This window comes from Chionomys nivalis, chromosome 12 (assembly GCF_950005125.1).
Source record: "Chionomys nivalis chromosome 12, mChiNiv1.1, whole genome shotgun sequence".
NCBI lineage: Eukaryota > Metazoa > Chordata > Mammalia > Rodentia > Cricetidae > Chionomys > Chionomys nivalis.
In genome coordinates this window covers 36300900-36322540 of record NC_080097.1, presented here as the reverse complement: position 1 = coordinate 36322540, position 21641 = coordinate 36300900, and the positions used below count along the sequence as shown (strand labels likewise).

Genomic DNA, 21641 nt, shown 5'->3' with positions numbered 1-21641 from the left:
GTTTTGCTCCCAAATGTGTCCTACAACATGATTCATTCATAAGTCAGAATCTATATTAAATATCATCTGCAGTACTATGGTAGCTCTTAAGATCATGGTGGGTGCTTTTAAGAAACAGGTTTCTGCTGGGAAACAAAGAATATGGTCAACAAGACAAAACAGCAGCCTACAGAATGGGAAAAAGATCTTCGCCAAGCCAACATCAGACAAAGGACTGATCTCCAAAATATACAAAGGACTGATCTCTAAAATATACATACAAAGAACTCAAGAAATTGGTCATCAGAAGAACAAATAATCCAATTTAAAAAATGGGGTGCAGACCTAAACAGAGAATTCTCAATAGATGAATCTCAAAGGGCTGAGAGACACTTAAGGAAATGCTCAATATCCTTAGTCATCAGATAAATGCAAATCAAAACAACTCTGAGATTCCATCTTAGACCTGTCAGAATGACCAAGATCAAAAACACTGATGACAACTTATGCTGGAGAGGTTGTGGGAAAGGGAATGCTCTTTCATTGCTGGTGGGAGTGCAAACTTGTACAGTTGCTTTGGAAATCAGTATGGCGATTTCTCAGAAAATTAGGAAATAATCTACCTCAAGACCCAGCAATACCGCTGTTGGGTATATACCCAAAAGACACTCAATCATACCACAAGGACATGTACTCAACTATGTTCATAACAGCATTATTTGTAATAGCAAGAACCTGGAAACAACCTAATCGCCCCTCAACCAAAGAATGGATAAAGAAAACGTGGTACATTTATATAGTGGAATACTACACAGCAGAAAAAATAATGACATCTTGCAGGCAAATGGATGGATTTAGAAAAAACATATTGAGTGAGGTAACCCACCCAGAAAGACAAATATAATATATATTAACTCTTAAGTGGCTTTTGACATAAAGCAAAGAAAAAAAACTTTACAGGCCACAACCCCAGAGAAACTATACAACAAAGGGGACTCTAAGAGAGACATACATGGATCTATATAGGAAGGTGAAAAAGACACGATCTCCTGAGTAAATTGGGAGCATTTGGGTCATGGGAGAGAGTATAAGGGAAGAGGGAAAAAGGGGAGTGGAGTGGAGAAGAATATATAGCTCAATAAAATAATATAAAAACAGGTTTCTATATTCTACCCCAGACATGCTGGACCGTCTAACGCCTGAGCCCAGGGGTTTCTAAGACACTCTATTGATGAGTCTCAGGTTTATAGTCCCATATAGGTAGGGTCTTTCTATGGGCATTTGGAAAACTATTGTCCTAGAAAGCTATGATGGAATTTGCTAGAACTTTCTCTGCCCAGTGCGCTCAAAGTGATTGTGCATTTTCTCTGTTTGATAAGCTACTTCTGCTGTGTTAATTTTCAACGGAAATGAAGGATTAGAGCGACTCTTACAATGCTCTCATCCTGTATCCTTTCCCTATATTAGTCCTGTCCTGATGTGCCATTTTGTTAGTATGAAGATCTTTTGTTTATGCCCAGTTATAGAAAATGGGCTCATACAAAATAATGTTTCCAAAGTAGATAGTGCTTCTCTAACCATGAGAGACTCACCTGTAGGTGAACAAAATGTATTTATTGTTGAAGCAAAGTGAAACAAATACTATAGAGAATAGGGAATTGCTGGGGGGGGCATTCAAAAGAGTCAAGTATAGTATTTGAACTCAGGTAATTTGGGGAAGAGTCTACATAGACAGAAATTGGCAGAAGTGTGCACGAACATTTTATGATTGGGTATATTGATAAATCATCAGTGTAGGGATGCCATACCAACATGAGGAAGGAGCTCTGACAGGTAAACGAGTAGGGGTCTTTCACTGAGTTGGGGGGAGATGTGGATAATTGGTGGGTTACATGATTACTTTGCAAGAACCAGAGGCAGCTGTTCAGCAGAGAACAAGCCTTTGTAGGAGTAGACCACTCCACAGTAACTCCTAGGTGAGAACCTCAGATCAGTTCTCAGACACGAGAGCCACGCATACGACTTGGTGATGTAAATTAGTTCATTTCCTTCTTCTCTCCAGTCCCCACCGTTTCCTCACATGTTCCTCCTTTCCTTTCTCTTCCTTCCCTGCCTGAGATACTTCCAAGAGGTGCTGGGTTCCATGTCCTTCCTCAGTTCTCCTTCTGTGTCCAGAGTCCCCTTATTATTAACCATCTAGACATTGCACATGGATTCGGATTGTCAAATGTCTTTCTTCCAGGATGCCAATTTGCTTTCCTATCAGCAATTCAATAAGAGAAGTTCTGCCAAATATTCTCTCTAGCATGAGGCAATTTTCCATACTTAAAAAATATTGTTTTGGCTCGAGTATGGTGGAGTCTTGTTTTAATATTCCATTCTCAGCTGTCTGAGATGGAGCCCCTGGGCATGCGGATATTCCGCCATAGGAGCAGTTGATTTCCCAGCTGTTAAGTATAACCTCTGCAGTCAGGATATCTAGGGCTGGGTCCTGGTTATGGTATTTCTCATGTGTGGTCCTAAGCTAGTTGCTTCTGTGAATTGAAGGTGTTGAAATCTTTGCAAGGTTGTCATGAAGTTATAGCTGTAAGGATCTCCTAACAGGGCTCGACACAGTGATATTATACACACCCTAAGTCATTGTTGTCACTTGCATTAATAATTGTGTTTCTATTTCAGCAAAGCGTGCATTTCTTATCTCTTAGCCACTCGTAGGTTGGGCTCTTTGTCTTTTTGAAATTTGATTTATCAGTGTTCTTCATGCATTTTGCCCAATAACCCTTTTATTATGTTTCCTTGGTTATAAATATTTTCTGTGGTTTTTCCTTTTCATTTTATATGTAGTGTTTGCTTTTCATGCATTAACACAAATACACAGAGCTGTAAGTGTAAATAAAAATGCTACACCTTAGTATTTGGCATAAATATGAAATACGGTGCGATGTCTCTTAGCTGGCAGATATAAGGCAGTATATTGGCCCTTCTTGCTTATGTCTTTAACCTAAAGATAAAGAGCCCATAGTTATAAAATAAATGTAGCATCAACAGCACAATCATGATCAGGCAGAAGCAATGATTTAGTCATGGCCAAGAGCCCTTGGGACCACATCTGGCTTGCAGAGGTTTTGTTGTTGTTGTTGTTTTGCTCGGGGCCAGCAGTGTAAACCTGCAAAGTTTTAAAACTTTTTAAATTAATTGCCAAACTATTTCACATTAAATGTTTCAGCATTTTGGCTACAATAGTAAAATCTGGGCCATCTGGCATTGCTGGCTTGTTACCCATTGGTGATCCTGATCTGGAGCTAAAAAGCAACTGCCCCACTTGCAAGGGAAATCATTTCTAGTTTGTCAAATCCCCCAACATGATCAGTGTTCTTCCTGTCTTTGACCCAACTGGTAGACACCTCTTATTGCTATGTCTAATCTCCTGTTTTCTTTACTCATGTGCATTACCTGTCTGGACTCTGCAGCCAACTGAGTCTGTGTGTTAGCTAAAAGAGATTAAGATAAAGTAAAATTGTCCCCTCCCAACAGCACGAAAACCACTTGGGGGTCATTTATCACTTACGGTTTTTAATGAGGGTGACTTCATAAGTGCAAGGGTAATTTAAACATAATCTAAAACTGGTAGTTTAACCTTTTTATGTCATATTCCCTGATGTCCGATAGGGTCACATAAATGTCCCTCAGTAAGAATGCTAAGTGCATTATGCTTACACGGTAGAACTCTCTCCTATTTTACATGATTGCTTTCAGGAAGTCAGGCTGTATGATGTCATTGGTCTCTGACTATTCTGGACAAGGTACATAATCCAGGACTAGTGGCTGGGTCGCTTGCTGTCATGGCTGAAGTCTCAGGAACTCTGCTTCAGTGTGAGCATGCTTCCTTTCTCAGCTCATGCTTCTAATTTTGCCGAAATGCCCTGTTCTACCCATGATGCTGGCATCTTTCTTTCATTTCTAACTAACTCCTTGGATTGTCTATTTCCCCAGCCGTGTGCCACTGGTTCTTAGGAGACCCCTGTGCTTCCTCTGATGTCCATGTCATCAGTACTCGAGGACCTGAATCTCTGTATGAGTCTTAGAGGAGGAAGAGTAGAGCGGAGGAGGAAGACGGGAGCAGACTACACGAGTCTTGCTTCTTTTTTTTTTTTTTTTTTTTTTTTTGGTTTTTCGAGACAGGGTTTCTCTGTGGCTTTGGAGCCTGTCCTGGAACTAGCTCTTGTAGACCAGGCTGGTCTCGAACTCACAGAGAGTCTTGCTTCTTTGAGGTGCTTGACTATAAGTGTGGAGTAAGAAGTAGAAATTCTGGAGGTTACCCAGGGAAAAGGAAAAAAGAGCTCATTAAAGATAGGCAGGGTAAAGCAGTACTTGATGTAAGGACTAGGAAGTAATTCCAGTGTCCTGTGCTTGACATGGGCAAGAAGAGAACCTGGGTGGGGATTTGGATTAAGGAGAAAGCAAAGGCTAGGCCAACTTTCTCAAAGCTAAAAAGAAATACCAGAAATGTGTGCCAGAGTCAGCATAACTGGATACTTTTGGGCATGTGCTATACACACTTGGATGTGTGTAATTTTGCATGCTGACATGTGTATATGGATGCCTGTATACATGCATGTGGAGGCTGGAGGTCAACTTTGGGGGTTTATTCTATTACTTCTTTACTTTAATTCATCAATTAATCAATTTAATGTTATAGGGTCTCACTATGTAGTACTAGGTAGCCTAGAACTAGCCTAGGCTAACCTCTGATGCACAGAGATCCACCTGTCTTTGCTTCAGGGGTACTGGGATCAGAGGCATGGGCCATCACACTTTATGTTTTGAGATATAATCTCTTATTGAACCTGGCACTCACTGATTTGGCTAGACTGGCTAGCTGGTCAGCAAGCCTCAGGGAGTCACTTGTTTCTGTGTTGCCATCACTGGGACTCCAAGGGTGTGTCACCATGCCCTACTTTTTATGTGGTCCCCGGGAGTCTGACCTTAAATCTTCATGCTTGTATAGCAAGAACTTTGTTGACTGAGCCATTTCCTTGGTCCAAGCAGCAGTTTTGAACTCTAAGAAAGGAAGTTCATCTCTTCCCTGGAATCAAATACAAATGTGTGTGTGTGTGTGTGGTGGTGGTGGTGGTGAATAGAAAGTCTATTTCTGTTTCAAAATCATAAAGGCTTAGTGGTTCATAAATGGGAACAAACTGCTGGTCTACAGACTCTTATGAGTAGTCAGAACTGTGTGGGAGATGAGATGACAAGAGAAAGACCCCTGGAGGGTTAAGGGTTAATGTGAAACTGGAGTGGAGTGAGATGTTGTAGGGTAATAGTGCTCCCCAGGGGAAATGAAACACGATCCTGTGAAGTCACAGGGAGGATTTATCTCTGTTGACAACACAGAGTGCAAACCCCGAAATGACAGGTTCATATTTCACAAACCTAATTTGATATTTTTAAAACACGTGCTCCTCACGATGCCATCTCATGACGCCCCTTGGTTTGGATTCTCTGCCGCACCTTGCTTTCTCACCTTCTCTTCTCCCCAGGATATTTTTAGGCATCAGGATATATTTAGGGTACCGATCCAGGCTGGCATCCGGAGGCTCCATAAACAGTGCTATTTCTAGTGCTTTGGAACGCTAACACCTGTTTGTTTTCCTGGCAGCAAAACCGCCGAGTTCCTGAGCAGACTGGAAACGGACCTGAGAAACAGAAGTGCCTGTCGAATGGCTTCTCAGGCTGCCCCGTCCTCAACGTGGGTGAGTGGAAACTCACGCATGGTACTGCCTGGCACCTTTTGAAGAAAGGTTTAGAGGCCAAAGATTAAGGGCACAAAGTAGCAGGTACAACATCGCATGATTGGAAACCCTGACCCGCCGCCACCCACCAACTGCCCCTCGAGGTGTAAAATAACGCTTGTGTTTGTTCCCATAACATACATAGGCATCTGGAAAGTCCTTTCTTGTCCCCAGTCACCCACCTATACCCTGCCCCCAATGTCTTGCCTTGCAGAGAAGAATGGGTTTCATTCTAACATTTTTAGGTGCGGATACAGTATACTTTTACCATATTAGCCCCCTACCCCATTCACCCCAGGACCCGTCTGTCTAGTCTTCCTGGCCCCTTTCCGTTTCCCAAGTAGTCCTTCCATTTTCATGCTTTTGTCTTCTAATCTTGAGTCTTCATGTGAGAATATGCATTTGACATTTGATTAAAGGTTTAGTTTATTTCACTCAACATTATAATTTCCCACTCAGCCCAGTGTCCTGAGAACAGCACAGTTTTGTTCTTTAAGGCGAAAGATAATCTATTGTAGTATTTCGACCACATTCTTTACCCTTCCTCTTCAGACAGGCGCTTAGGCTGACTCCGTGATTTGGCAATAATAAATGAGGCCAGGTAAACTCGGGCCATCAGGTATATTGTATGCCAAGGTCGATTCCTTCACCTCACCAAAACATTTATTTCTACATAAGGTCTAGTACACTGTCTACACTGAATGACCCTAAGGAAGAGAGAGAACCCAATACTTAGGAAGCTGTGCGCTGAGCACGAAGCTTAGCCCTGTCAGAAGGCTCCGCTGCTCTTTGAGAGAGGAGCGTGTAAGTCAGGCTGTGCGCAGGCTCTTCCTGCTAGAGGATGGCTGAGCTGAAGCCGACAAAATGTGAGTTAGTGAAAAGAAGAGAGTTGCTCTAGGTGACACGAGGCACGAGAAAGCACGGCAGGTGCTGGGGACGATGGCTTACACAGATGTGAGGGAGAAGTAAACCAGGAGGCTCGAGAAGTCAGTAGGGCCCCAAGGAGCTTTACTCTAATGAGCAATCAGTGGCAAACTGGGTGGGCAGATTATGGTCCAGTTTGTGGAACATCTCCGACCCCCCAAATGCTAGTAACATCCCTAGACCAGTGATTCTCAGCCTTCCGAAATGCTGCAACCCTTTAATACAGTTCCTCATGTTGTGGTGACCCCAAGCATAAACTTATTTTTGTTGCTACTTCATAACTATAACTTTGCTCCTTTGTGAAGCATAGTGTAAATATTGGATATTTCCAATGGTCCTGTGAAAGTATCATTTAACACCCCTAAAGGGGTCACAGTCCACAGGTAGAGAATCGCTGACCTAGACAATGAGTCAACTAGAAATGCACCCCACAGGAAACTGGGGAAGCTCCTGGTAGAATAGCCACCTAGAACAGTCGTGGGTCAAGTTGGAGACCTGCGGGGACTGATGGGCCTAATATTCTGTAAACAAGGAAGAGTCAAGATCTCCTGTATTTTCCTGGGACTACACCAACAATGGTATAAAGGACAGATGCAAAAGAATTGAGAGCAAAGAGCCTTTAGGACTCTGGTTCTGGTAGTGATATAGGATGTGGTGGTGGTGGTGGTGGTGGTGGGGGGGGGTTGAAAACCTTTCGGAAGGTAAAAGTGGCCAGACTTGGTTGTTGCTCACTTACTGGGGGAAAACACGATGCTGCTCTCGGGGGAAAAAATCACTCTTGCTTCTCATCCTGTAAGTATTCTGTTTTATTTTTTCTCTGTTTCTGATATGGTGTTGTACGCTCTAAACCTGTCAGAGTAAGCTCTACAATCGGGTCACCCCAGATCCATCATCTCACCACCCTCACTGAGGGGCCTTGAAGGAGAGAATTGAAAACCTGCAGGTCACAGGCTTAAATTATGTGTGAACAGCAAGTCCTGAGCATGTCTGGATAGCCTTGTAGCTGTGAGGGACTGAGGAGAGATTGAATCAGAACACTTAGGGTTTTGCTTGCCAGCATATCTTGCCTTTCCAGTTGGGAGCTTTGGGGTCCCGTGGCATGAAACACCAGCAGGACTGTGTCTGCTTGCTCTATTGATTTCAAGTCATTTCTTGGATTCCACAAGACCATCCTGAATTTTAATAGTGCCGTCTATAACGCATCGGCCGTGTCTCTCCAAGCTGCATATTCTGTGGATTGATTAGTGCACATGTAGCACAGCCCTCGAGCTATCAATAGAAAATATGGAGCAGGATCAGCTGCAGGAAGGCTCCTCCTGAGCGACATGCAAGAGTTACTCAATTTTGACGTCAAACTATTAATAAGTTGTCAGTGTTCGATATACTTAACTGAGTTTTTACCCGTAGTGTGCTCTTCTCCTTCCGTCTAATCCATATGCATAGGATTCTGAGAAGGCTCTGTGCAGCCATTCCTAATGCTTTAGGAAAGTCAAATATGTACATTGCATTTCTGTGGAAAACATTTATTCTCTGTTAAGAGAATACCCAGTCCATGTTCAGACTGTTAGTGATGCGTCCCTCTCCTCTATATGTGTATGGAGAGCTCTAAGAATTTATTGTTTTTCTGTTTCCTAATTTTATTATACTCTTCAAAGCAACTTTTGTGAAATTTTTTCCTCCTACATTTAAAAAAATAACATTCCATAGACCTTGAAAGAACAATACTCAACTTCATATGGAAAACCAAAAAACCCAGGATAGCCAAAACAATCCTGTACAAGAAAGAAACTTCCAGAGGCATCACCATTCCTGACTTCAAGCTCTACTATAGAGTTATAGTAATGAAAACAGCTTGATATTGGCATAAAAAACAGACAGGTTGACTAATGGAATCGAATCAAAGACCCTGATATTAATTCACACACCTAGGAACACCTGATTTTTAACAAAGAAGCTAAAAATATACAATGGGATAAAAGAAAATGTCAACAAATGTGCTGGCATAACAGGATGTTGACATGTAGAAAAATGAAAATAGATTCCCATGCGCAAAACTCAAGTTCCAATGGATCAAAAACCTCAACATAAATCCAGTCACACTGAACTTCCTAGAAGAGAAAGTTGGAAGTAGCCTTGAACGTATTGGTACAGGAGACTACTTCCTGTATATAGCACCAGTAGCACAGACGCTGAGATCAATAATTAATAAATGGGACCTCCTGAAACTGAGAAGTTTCTGTAAGGCAAAGGACACAGTCAATAAGACAAAATGGCAACCTACAGAATGGTGAAAATATCTTTACCAACTCTACTTTGGACAAAGGCCTGATCTTCAAAATATACAAAGAACTCAATAAACCAGATATCAAAATACCAAATAATCCAATAAAAAATGAGGTACAGATCTAAACAGAGAATTCTCAATAGAGAAATCTCTAATGGCTGAAAGTCACTTAAGGAACTGCCCAATATCCTTAGCCATCAGAGAAATGCAAATCAAAACAACTCTGACATTCCATCTTATACCAGTCAGAATGGCTAAGATCAAAACCACTGATGACAGCTTATGCTGGAGAGGATGTGGAGTAAGGGAAACACTCTTCCATTGCTGGTGGGAGTGCAAACTTGTACAGCTACTTAGGAAATCAATATAGTGATTTCTCAAAAAAACTGGGAATCAGTCTACCTCAAGACCCAGCAATGCCACTCTTGGGCATATACCCAAAGGATACAGACCCATACCACAAAGAAAATTTCTCAACTATGTTCATAGCAGCATTATTCGTAACAGCCAAAACCTGAAAACAGTCAAGATACTCCTCAACTGAAGAATGGAAAAAGAATGGAAATTTACCTAATGAAATACTACTCAGCAGTAAAAAACAATGACATCTTAAAATGTGCAGGCAAATGGATGTTTGCTTCTGAGTAAGGTAACCCAGACACAGAAATACAAACATGATATGTATTCACTCATAAGTGGATATTAGACATAAAACAAAGGATAGTCAGCTTATAGTTTACAACCACAAAGAAGACAGGAAACAAGGAGAACCCGAAGAGAAACATACATAGATCCCCCAGGAAAGGGGAAGTAGACAAGATCTCCTTAGTAAATGGCAGTGTGGAGGGAGGGTGGTAGCAGAGTGAGTGGGAAGGGAAGAAGAGGAACAGGAAGAACATTAGGTATCAAGAAAATTGAGTTGGGTAAAGGACAGAGAGGGAGAGCAAGGAAAGAGATACCATCAAAGAGGAAGCCATTGTAGGGTTAGCAAGAAACCAGGCACAAGGGAAACTCCCAGGAAACTACAATGACAAGCCCAGCTCAGAATCTAAGCAATAGTGGAGAGGGTGTCTAAACTGCCCTTCCTGGTAATGAGATTGATGAGTACCTTAATTGTCATCATAGAACCTTCATCCAGCATCTGATGGAAGCAGATGCAGAGATCCACACCTAAGCACTGAGCCTAACTCCTGGAGTCCAGTCATAGAGAGGGAGCAAGGATATTAGGAGCAAAGGGGCCAAGATCGTGGTGGGGATACCCACAAAAACAGCTGACTTGAGCTAGTGGGAGCTCACTGACCCTAGACTGACAGCTAGGGAACCAGCGTAAGATGGAACTAGACCCTCTGAATGTGGGTGACAGTTGTGTGACTTAGGCAGTTTGTGGGGCCACTGGCAATGGAGCCAGTATTGATCTCTAGCGCACGAACTGGCTCTTTGGAGACCATTCCCTATGTAGGGACACCTTGCTCAGCCTAGATACAAGGGAGAGGGCCCTGGTCCTGCCTCAAGTGATATGATAGACGTTGTTGACTCCCCATCTCTGAGGAGTGGATGGGAATGAGGGGGGGAGAAGATGGGGAAGAGTGGGAGGACGGGAGGGAGAGGAAACTGCGATTGGTATGTAAAATAAGATTGTTTTAAAACTAAAAACATCACATTTCATATGTATAGTAAATATATCTTGATCATATCTACCCTGCTCTCCCCACTTCAACTTGCCCTGGCTCCTCCAACACATCTCCCAACTTTATGCCTCTTTTTATTTGTTTAATATGTTTTACTAAATTTTTTTCATGCAATGTATTTTGATAATCTTTCCCGTTCCCCAACTCCTCCCAGATTCTCCCCACCCAAGTTCATGTTCTTTCTCTCTTCAAAATGAAAATAAAACCAACAACAAAATCAAAACAAACACTGAAAAAAAACCAATAAGACAAAAACAAAACAAACAAAAATAATAAAACTAAACAACAACAAAAAAAGCAAACAGAAAACATGGAATCTTTTCATCATTGGCCAGCTTTTCCTGGGAGTAGATCTGGAATGTGGCTGATATACCGAATGGCACTCCTTTCCCAGAAGATACATTTCCTGGTTAGGGATGGGGCTTTGTGTCCATTTCCCCCTCTTTGCTCTGGGAGAAACCTCTATAGGTCTTGTGTATTCTCATCACAGTCTCTGCGAGTTCATGTGTGCATCGATGCCTGTTTGGTACCGTTCCCTTGGAGGCATCCACCACCTCCGACTCTTAAAAATCTCCTCTTCCACATAGATCCACACAGAGGGGAGGATTTTGATGAAGACATCAAAGGACTGAGGGCTCCAAAGTTTCTCACTCTCTCCATTGCCCAACTGAGTTTATTAAGCGCTGCCCATAAGTTTAGAAACAGGTCATCTGCCAGAGGTCCCATTCCCTGGGAAACGTGACTCTCCCTTCCCTACCAGGTATCAACTGCCAATAGCTCCTCAGCTAAGGAAGGGGTCTTATAGCCCTTCATAAGCTAATTAAATACACACACACACACACACACACACACACATATGAGAAAAGAGAGAAAAAGAGAGAGAGAGAGACAGGGGGGGGAATTGGACAGAGGTACCCTGCATAGGTTTACAAAGATGATTCCAAATATCTAGGTTGAAAAAGGAAATTCTCAATTCTCAGTGCAGGGTATGGATTAGCTCCCCAGGAGTCCTTACACACCTTTCTAATTTCAAATACATATCCACCATTGGGAGATAGGGATTTTATAAATTCGATGTAATTATATGGATGAAAAGAGGCTGCAGGAAAATTCCTTTGTGTGTTAGAATAAAGCTCTTGGAGGTTTAGGACTCCAGGCAAAAGACATCTGCAGAATTTATTTCCACTTAGATGGTGTCACTCTCTCTAGTAAGTACGCATTGTTGGGGTTAAGGTGGGGGGCAGAAATCCTTTCTTTCTGAGATATTAGTCCTAGAGAGGGAGGAGTAGTATTATGAGCAAAGGGATTAAAACCATGATGGAGATACCCACAAAAACAGCTGACTCATGCTAGTGTGAGCTCACTAACTCCCACCTCAAGATCCCTGCTGTTTGCTGTTCCTTCTGTCTATGTAATGATTACTCTGGCTGCCCAGCCAGTTAGTGCTCTCTGGTTGCATTTTCTGTCTTTGGCAACTTGTAAACACTTGAGAAGACTCTATTTTATTTTTGCATTTTCTTTATCAAATGTTCAAAAGGAACCATCGCTAGCCTCTCCAGCTGTCCCACCCAATGCTTCTTGATTAAAGGTTCCACATAGTTTCCATTTTGTGACTGTCAGCTAGCTCCTCAGTTCTGTCCTCCCCATTCAGATGCCTCCTCACTCCTGCTCTGAATGCAGCTTCTTTTTCTACTCCACAACACAGGGGTTCTTCTGGAACTTTCCTTTAGCACAATGGGTCAAAGCCTCCTCTGCCCAGTGAACTCATCCGGGGGAGCTTTACAACTTGTCCATGCCTAGGTCACACCCCCAGAGATCCAACTGCAATGTGACCTGGACCGAAGTGTTTTCAAAGCACCCAAGGCAGCCGTGAAGTACAGGTGTGGTGGAGAAGGGCTCTCTGAGGATGTCTTGGGAATCGCCTTTATTGCTATGGTACCGGGAGTTCTCTGACCTCTGGACCCCCTTGGCTTATGTTTTCACGCTTTGTTCCTTGGTTACGATGTAATATCTCATCTAATAGTTTCACTGCAGAAGATACAGGGAAGACAAGTGTGTTCAGGTCCTTCTGTGTTGGAGCTAATTTTATATCCCGCCCTCTCCGCCCCACTTAGTTTGCGTCTGAGTTTTGATGGTCCTGCTCTGTCCTTGCTCCTGAGAAATTCATGGGCATCTGGATTTTCATTCTTATAGGAGCTTTGTAAACCTGCTTTCCCTGGGAATAGCTTAGCATCCTCCTTCCTCCTCCTGATACTCTGGAGTGGTGGGTCTGAGTATGCGGGGTTTTTGTTAATTTGTTTTCAGTTTGGAAACTCATTTCTGGTCCCAGATAACTTCCTGGTGTTATTTTCTTCTTATTCCTTTCTCTTCATTTTCTTTTTATAGAATTCCTATTTCTCTAATCCCAGGCCACCTGGATTTATTTTCTAACTTCTTTTTAAACATTTTTTTTCTCCTTGAATTTATATTCCAGTACTTTTAACTCCTGCCTACTGACACTTTTTTCTTGACTTTATCCTCTAAATGTTTTGCAGATTTGGTTGTTTTTGTGGAGAAGGGAAATCTTTCTCACTTTCTAGGAATCTGTTTCCAATACTTTGAAAAGAATACTCCACCATCTTCACTGGGGTGGCAACGGTGCAGGAGGAAGGCGAGAAACCTAATGAAGGGCATCAGCATACAGGGTCCTGTGCAGCCTTTTCCTGTTCACCATTTCTGTCTTCTGTGCTTGGTGCGTGCATCTGCTCTCGTTTCTCCCAGAGAGGACACTTTGAATTTTCTGTTAGGGTTAAGAGATTTGGCACTAGAATTTTCAGAGCAAGGGCAGGCAGATGGGGCAAACAGCTATTTGGACTTTCTAGTAATTTCTTTCTTTCATCTTCCTGTGACCCATCTGGTTTCCCAAATAGCTGGTGCATTCATTTACTATGTCTGCATGCAGCTCTGAAGAAAAGAAAACAGAGGGGTGTTGTGTGATGTTTTCCTCTTTGTCTTCTTTGGGTGGCCAACCACCCAGCTCCCAAATAAACACACATGGGGCTTATTCTTACTTATGTATGTTTGGTCTTAGCTTGACTTGTTTCTTGTCACCTTTTCCTGACTTAAATTATCCCGATTACTATGCCTCTGGGCTTTCCCTCTGTATATCTTTCATTTTGTGACTGGCGGGGTGGCTAGGTGGCTGGGTGGCTGGGTGGTGGGGTGGCTGGATGGCTGGGTGACTGGGTGGTTGGGTGGCTGGGTGACTGGGTGGCTAGGTGGCTGGGTGGCAGGGTGGTTGGGTGGCTGGGTGGCTGGCCCCTGATGTCCTCTTCCCCTTTTTCTCTTGTTCCTCCTCTTCCTCATTTCCTCCTTCAATTTATGCTCTCTCCCTCTAAAAGAGAGTAAAGACCAGCAGCCAAATTCTTTGGTTAAATTAAGCGAGCTTTATTTTCTGTCAGACAGGGCTATTTCCCTAAAGTAGGGTTTAGGAAAATAGTGTTGAACACAGGAATAAAGTGGTGCTTGGCTATCATAACCCAAAGAACTGCAAGGCTAGGGGGTTCTTGGGGGTCTTGCTCATGTAAGAACTTGGCAGCACATCTCAAAATTATTTGGCAGAACATCTTATCAGGGTGAAGGTCATGGAATAAGGTGTCAGATTTCATGTCAGATTCCAGAAGATGGCTCATAACATGGTCAAACCCAAATTTTACAGAAAAGAGAAATGGACTGATTTTGACCTTGTAACAACATGACTTTTAATCTTAAGATGGAGTCAGGCTGGTCCATTAGCGCCAGTGCTCTTAACCACTCAGGCATCTCTCCAGACACAACTTCTCTTGATTTTTGAAAATAGTTTGTTTTATATTGCTTTCTTTCCAGGGTAATCTTTGAGAGAAAAATATCTAAAAGTACAAACATCTTTACTCCATAATCTGACATGAAAATTTATCTTGGGATGAAGTGGGGCTCTCAGGGTTTATATGCTGAAACCTAAGCCCAACCATTTTAGAATGTGAGCTGATCTGGGGACAGGAGCTTCACAGAGGTGATCAATATGAAATTCAACACGAAAGTGAGAGAGTTACATGCAGAAGGAAGTGGTGGGAAAAGACAGGGTGAATATGACCCCTGAAACCCAGACAGAAGGCACAGGGATAGTGGTGACTATGACCTTGAAAACCAGACAGAAGGCACAAGAAGACAGGGGTGAATATGACCTTGCAAGCCAGACAGGAGGCACAGGGAGACAAGGTGACAATGACCCTGCAAGCGAGACAGGAGAGATGTGACAGATAAATCCCTTCCTCACAGCTGTCAGGAATAACCTTGATTTTGGAATTATTATTGTGTCTAGAATCATGAAACAGCAGATTTCTGTACTCTGACATACCTCTCTGGGCTGATTTGGCCTGGGAGCACTACCAACTCTTTAAAAAAATTTTTTTTATTTAAATGTTTCTTTTGTGAAGTAACTTTTGATGTTTTTTTCCTCTCCCAACATCTCCCAGTTCCTCATATCTTCCTACTCACCTAACTCATGTTCTCTCTCTCTCAAAAAAAAAAAAAAAAAGAAGAAAGAAAAGGCCTTTAAAAAAGGGGAAATCAAAACAAACAAAAGATCCAATAAGATGAAAAATTTGCAAAAATAAAACAAAACCACCACAAAAAACCCCCTTGACACTCATCTGTGTTGACCAATGACTCCTGGGCATAAGGCCTGAACTGAAGTGTGGCTAACATACCCAGCGACACTCTGTTGGAGAAAACAGATTTTTTTCCTCTCCCGTCAGGTGTTCACTGCAAATAGCTTCTTCGGTAGGGCAGACCCAGTGTTCACGTCCATCTGTGTGCTGGGATTTTGTCTGGTGTGAACCTGTGTGGGTCTTGTGTGAGCTGTCATGGTCTCTGTGAGTTCAAAGGTGCCTTAGCTCTGTTGTGTCTGGCAGACACAGTTTCCTTGGGATCATCCACCACCTCCCACTCTTGCAATCTTTCTGTCTCCTTTTCCACATAGATCCCTGAGCCTTGAAGACTCAGGCTTTGATGAAGACGACCCATTTGTTCATATGGTGTAATTTTCCTTTTTATTCCTCTGATTTTCTTTTCTTTTTTTAAAATTTAGCACAATTTCTTTATTGATTCTTTGGGAATCTCACATCATGCACCCTAATTCCACTCACCTCCCATTCCACTCATAACCTCTCCTCACCCCTGCAGTGACCCCTCAAAAGAAAAATTTAAAAACATCAGTCAAAAACAGGACAATCAATCAATCACTCACTCAATCAAACAAACAAGAACAAAACAAACAAACAAACAAACAAAACCTCAAAAAAACCTCTCTACTTCTCCTTCTTTCCTGCCTCTCCAACACCTGGTCATTCATCCTGGTGGCATTAGGAGTGGTCTGTCACACAGTAGACACTTTTGTCTAATCAGCTTTACTAGCAAACGTTCACTGCAGTGAGTCACTGGTCTGGTTCAAGGCCTATGGTTTCTGGCACACCGTCATCCCTGGGTCCTCACTGAAACTCTTCTGGGATATCCTGTGGCCGCCCAGAGTCATGGAGATCCTGTAGGTATTATTCCACAGTACCAGTCCCTCCTTGAGCTCCAGCAGGTTCTAGATGCGTTAGATATTAGCCTGGGTCAACCCAAGACCCGGCTGTGGGCATGGGTGGTAACTGAGATGTTCAGTCTGTCTACTGGAGCCTCAGGTAAGGGGCAGAGCCAGCTCCCCTATGCCCGTGCCATCAGGGTTAGTTCTCCCTCACCTGTGGTGGGGGGTGGGGCCTTCTCTCCCAAGTGCAGGAGCCAGCTCTCCCTTGAGGGTCAGTGCCAGCTAGCTCTCTTGTCTAAGAAGAGACAGGACCGGCTTTCCCAGGGCCAGTGAAGGGCGGATTGGTGCAGCATGTCCCTCTGATTTTTGGTTCCTATGGCCCCTTGAGGTGACACAGGCCACAGACATCAACACAGACCCAGACATGGCTTTTGGCAGCAGCTCGGGCCTGGGTGACGTCCTGGCTCCTGGTGGAAACACTGGCCACTCAGATCAGGGTGGCTCTGGTGACAGTGTGGCCCCCAGACACCACCAAGGCTTCAGGTTGCTGTCCCAACCCCGAGCTTCCGTGCAACCTTTCGTGGCAATACAGGACTCAGACTTCAGCACAGACCACAGCTGTGGTAGGACCGTGAACAGACCCAGACGTGGTCTTCGGCAGCAGCTGGGCCTGGATGTCACCATTGCCCCAAGTGGCAGTGCAGGTCACTTAGATTGGCACATCCCTAGTGGCAGCATGGCCCTTGAACAGCAACATGGCTCCAGGTGATTGCCCAGACCCCTGAAATCAGCATGGCACCTCAATGACAACAAGAAGCATGGACATCAGAGAAGGCTCAGCCATTATAGACTAGGCTCACAACCAAAAATATTCTCCTTTCTTAATCAGTTTCTTATTGACTCTCTGAAATACAGCTTAGCATCACCCAGTCAGAGAAGGTGTCTTTGACACTAGTTGATTAAATGTTATCTTTTCTACCCTCATCTGTTATCATGTATTGGTACTGTAATCATTGTCTCTGACTTCCACACAAGGTTATTAAAGTCTGAAGTCTGTCATCTTGTTTTGACCTAAAACTTGCACATAGGAGGTTCAGGTATTGTTTATGAACAAATACATTGTAAGTACAGCTTTGAGAAAAAATGGATAAAATTGAGAAAAAATGGATAAAAGTAGGCTTTGGCTTAGTGACAAAACTTTAGTGTCAATTATTACATCAAGTGAATATTTAATGCTACAAAATTATTGGATGCAGTGATTTTAGACTTGGCTAGTATTAAGAACTAAGAAAAAAACATATAAAATAAAGCATACTTTCCCCTGTATTTCTTTGAACAGAAACTTCCAGTCCTGCCTAGAGATCCCAGTGGGGTAAGCATGAATTAGGGTGTCAAGTAACTTTGAGCTCTCTGTAGCTAAGGTACCATGTGACTCCTTCAGTTATCATAGGCTTTTATATGAGACCTCAAGATTCTTCCTTACTCCCTGGGTCTGACATAGGATATTTGTGATTAAGATTAGCTTTCTCTAATATAAAAGGAAAGGGCATGAGAGAGCCACTCCCCACCTGCTGTGACATATCACAGCTCCATTGTTTGGGGACAGAGATAAGAGAAAGTCCTGGTGTGTAAGTTGCTTGTGTGACAGAAGCAGGCTTTGGGTATACGAGGGGTTTCTGGACACACGGAGCTCCACTAGTCTCATTGCTTCTTCTGCATGATGTGAACTGAGAAGTTTTTCTCCCCCTCCTTGGAGAGTGGTTCTTGCTGGTAGATGCATTTTTATGGTTATAAGAATGGGGGGAGGATATCTATATGTTTTTCCTTGGGTTTACCCTCTTGTTTAGCTTCTTTAGGATCACAAATTATAGACTCAGTGGCCCCTATCCATGGCTAGAAACCAATTATGAGTGAGTACATCCCATGATCTTCTTTTTGGGTCTGGGTGCATGAACTGTTTTGTTTGTTTGTTTAACCCATTCCCTGTAGAGTGATACCTTGCTCAGCCTAGATAAAGGGCAGGGACGGGGGTGGTCACCTCAAATGTGACGTGACATACTCTGTTGACTCCCCATGAGAGGCCATACACTCTCTGAGGAGTGGGTAGGGGTGGGGTGAGGGAGAAGGTAGGAGGAGCTGGAGGAGGGGAGGGAGGGTAAATTGGAATTTGTACGTAGAATAAAAGAAAAGATTGTTTTAATAAAAAAAATTTCTTTCCTTCAAAAAAAAAAAAAAGAATGGGGGGATGATCTAAGAAGTACTTGAGAAAAATTATAGTATGGGAACAGGGGGAACCAGCCTATGTGGGCTAGTCAGATTACTAGTCCAGAGAATGAGGCCTGAAATATATGGCTTCCTCACACGCTGCTGCTGGGAGTTTTATGAGAGCAGTGGAGTTTCTGGGGCACTAGGTTATTAGGTTTGCTTCCCGCCTTTTGCAGGCTAGGACTACAAGTTCAGTGTTGAAGTAGAAAAAGTTCATAGCGCTTGAACAGAATATAGATAAACCTGGGCTCATGATGGGGTCTACACCCAGATAAACCGATCATAATTTGACAAGATTGCAAGTCGGAATGTATGCAATGTATCTAACCCAGTGAACACCCTGGCTTAGCATCATCGCAGGCTGTGGAGACTCGGTTGTTTATCTTCCTGATTGCACAGCTGACCGGATGTGTGGCTTGCTCCCACCACCAGGCATCCAGAGCTAACATGTTACTGCACATCACCAGCCTGAGAGAAGACCCAAAATGCATGCACATTACTTTTGCACAACCATAAAGTTGGGAAAAAATAAACCTTGCAAGTGACCCATCATAAGTCAGGAATCGTTGCTACTTGAAATCTCACGCATTTCATAATAGTCGGTCAGTAGGCCGGTGTGTTTGGGCTATGATGGTGAGTTAGAAGGACAGCAGGACATTCTGTTGAAGGGACTGGCTCTCTTCAAACTCCTGTGGTCCAGAAAAGGCTTTTCCTCGCCTCCTCTCGGGAATAGAACTGTGTGTCAGGTTCAGATAAAGGCTCAGAGAGAAATACATCTTTGGAGTTATATGTTATCCATCACCAATTGACAGTTTAATAGGATACCGCAAATGAGCAGTGGCTATGGCAGTGATTGGAAAACCAGTGCCATTACTGCTGGTCTGTGAGGGGGACCAATCAGTCAGTCAGAATAATCTTGAAAATATCTTTTAGCTTTCCACCAGCAGGGATGAATTATGTCAGTTATCTCCGAGGAGAAATTTTACAGCTTAATTAAGCAAACATTTAAATCATCCTTTAAAATGTGCTGGATGATTTTGCTTACACTGGCCTTCTTTTTTTATATTTCCCAGGGGATGTCTTCAGATGTGGTTCATAAATCACTCAGTAAGCAAGTGTGTATGGGAAGCTTAGTGTACGTTCTACACGGAGGCTGAGTTATTAACAGCGGTCCCTTGGTAGGAAGATAGATGCACTGATTTGATGATTCTCTGCTTGTACCTTTACAGGCCAGTAGACACACAAACAAGGATTCTCTGTGGAAAGAAGAGAACCAAAAGTTGCCAAAGATGAGGGATGGCCAACATCAGCAGGTATTTGTTGGTGCAGATTGCTTCGAACCAGGTGCTTTTGAAGGCCTGGTGAACAGACATGTTTAGATTCTTCAAAAGATTTTGGAAAAATTTGACAACACATTGCAAACAAAAGATGAATTATGGATTTTTCCTATAGAGGTGGCTTCTTCCAGCCAAAGTTTTACGTATGTTGTCCTGCAGTGGATTGTACTGTGTGTTGGAGCCCGTGTGGGTCCAACACAGATTCCCTAACTGGACTGGAACGGAGTCGCAAGGAATAAGCTGACACAGCTTACATGGTCATCATGGAAGGGCAAGATCTCTCCTTTATTATCCAAACACCTTATATATCATTACATCGATTAAGCGGGAAAACACATTAGGCTGTCTCCTAGGCAACCAGATGAATGGGCTCAAGTCACGTCTGCATCTACCTGTCTGCTAGCTGTCACATAGGCCATGAATTAGCATCTCTATAAGACATCCTCCAAATTACAAAGGAGGAAGCACCAAAACTCCTAACTCTTAAGTCATCATCTTCAGCCAACATCTCTTCTCAGGTAATCTACATTTATAACAAAAGAAACTAGGAGCAGTACATTCTGGCTCTTGTTAAACAGAGACAGCTTGTCTGCAGAGTTCGTGACCACCTCAGACCGGGCTTATGGCTCTTGTGCCGTACAGAAATATGGGCCTACAACTGTGTTGGCTACAGTTAGTGCTGGCCGTTCACAGAGAAGATGAACACACGTGAACACAAAACACAAGTGACCCACATTTTAGCCAAGGGTAAATAAAATCACAAATGACACCCAGAAAAGATTTCCATGCTTTGAATGCAGCAGGCATTATGAAACTGTTTTACATATCTGTACACGTGTGTGTACAGATGCAAAACATTCTATATGCTTTCGGCAACAGAAATCAGTGAGACAAATGCAGACCCTCCTAACTTCGGAAGTTTCACAACTTAAAGGATCTAGTCTGGGAACTAAAACTCTTCAGTGCTGTGACCTGGTGGTCAAACATGCTTGTGATAGGCGGGCTCTGATGGTGGCACAGATAGGGAATTCGAAGGAGGCAGAGAAGCAAGCAGCATGCGTTTCATTTTATAGGCATTCAGGACAGTGTGGTAACCAGTACAATAGGGAAGCGGACGTGAAGACAGAACGGCAATGTGGTCCCTTCACAGTGCCGATCAGGTGCCTATTCTTCTGCGGGATCCCTGGCTTGTCTAGAGGATTCCACCCTATTTTCCCTGCCCTGTGGGTCAGAAAATGGAGGGGCCATGCCAGGCCAAGGATTCATCCCTAGTTCATCTCACTTTTCTGGGGATTTCCATTCTCTTTGTTGGTGACAGTCTTTCACCATAAACGTAAGCTGTGGATCTGGCCAATGAGGCTAAGGGAGGCTGCCTTTCAATGTGGACTACTTACTGATTTGAAATTGTCTGTTCTCATTAATTATCTTTTGGGTATATTTCCCTTTTTATCTTTCTGCATTTTATCCAATATTTCTTGTTCTTAGTGTTTATGTGGCATTTTCCTATCTCTTAGGAGGCACAGCTAACTCAGTTCTAATGTATCCTGCTCATGTAGTCCTCCACATAACTTCCCAGTCCTTTTACTTTGTTGGCCTTTCCTAGCGTCTCTGATAAGTTGATTGTACTTCCTGAGTTTTTTATGGTTTTTTGGTTTAATTTAGAAAGTGAAAAGGTGACAAAGAAAACCAGAAGGAACTTAAGCAATTAGTAGACAAGATTGTTATGGAAGCCATAAAAAGTAGTCCTGCCAGCATCTATGGGGAATGCATGCGGAGAACAGAATTATAACTGTTAAACCCATTTAATACTTTAAAAAAAAAGAAAAA

General features: G+C 43.0%; 1 protein-coding gene across 3 annotated transcripts in view; it reads left to right on the top strand.

Annotated features, from left to right (window-relative positions):
* The window catches only part of Epsti1 (epithelial stromal interaction 1), a 94538-nt gene that overhangs the window by 48823 nt on the left and 24074 nt on the right, over nt 1–21641 (top strand). The window contains exons 7-9 of one of the 3 annotated variants that reach the window (XM_057786388.1): nt 5639–5732; nt 17552–17584; nt 19707–19790. In XM_057786388.1, coding sequence (XP_057642371.1) covers nt 5639–5732; nt 17552–17584; nt 19707–19790 — 211 coding nt within the window. The remainder of the gene's footprint in view (nt 1–5638; nt 5733–17551; nt 17585–19706; nt 19791–21641) is intronic. The other 2 variants (XM_057786386.1, XM_057786387.1) reach the window with 2 other exon arrangements.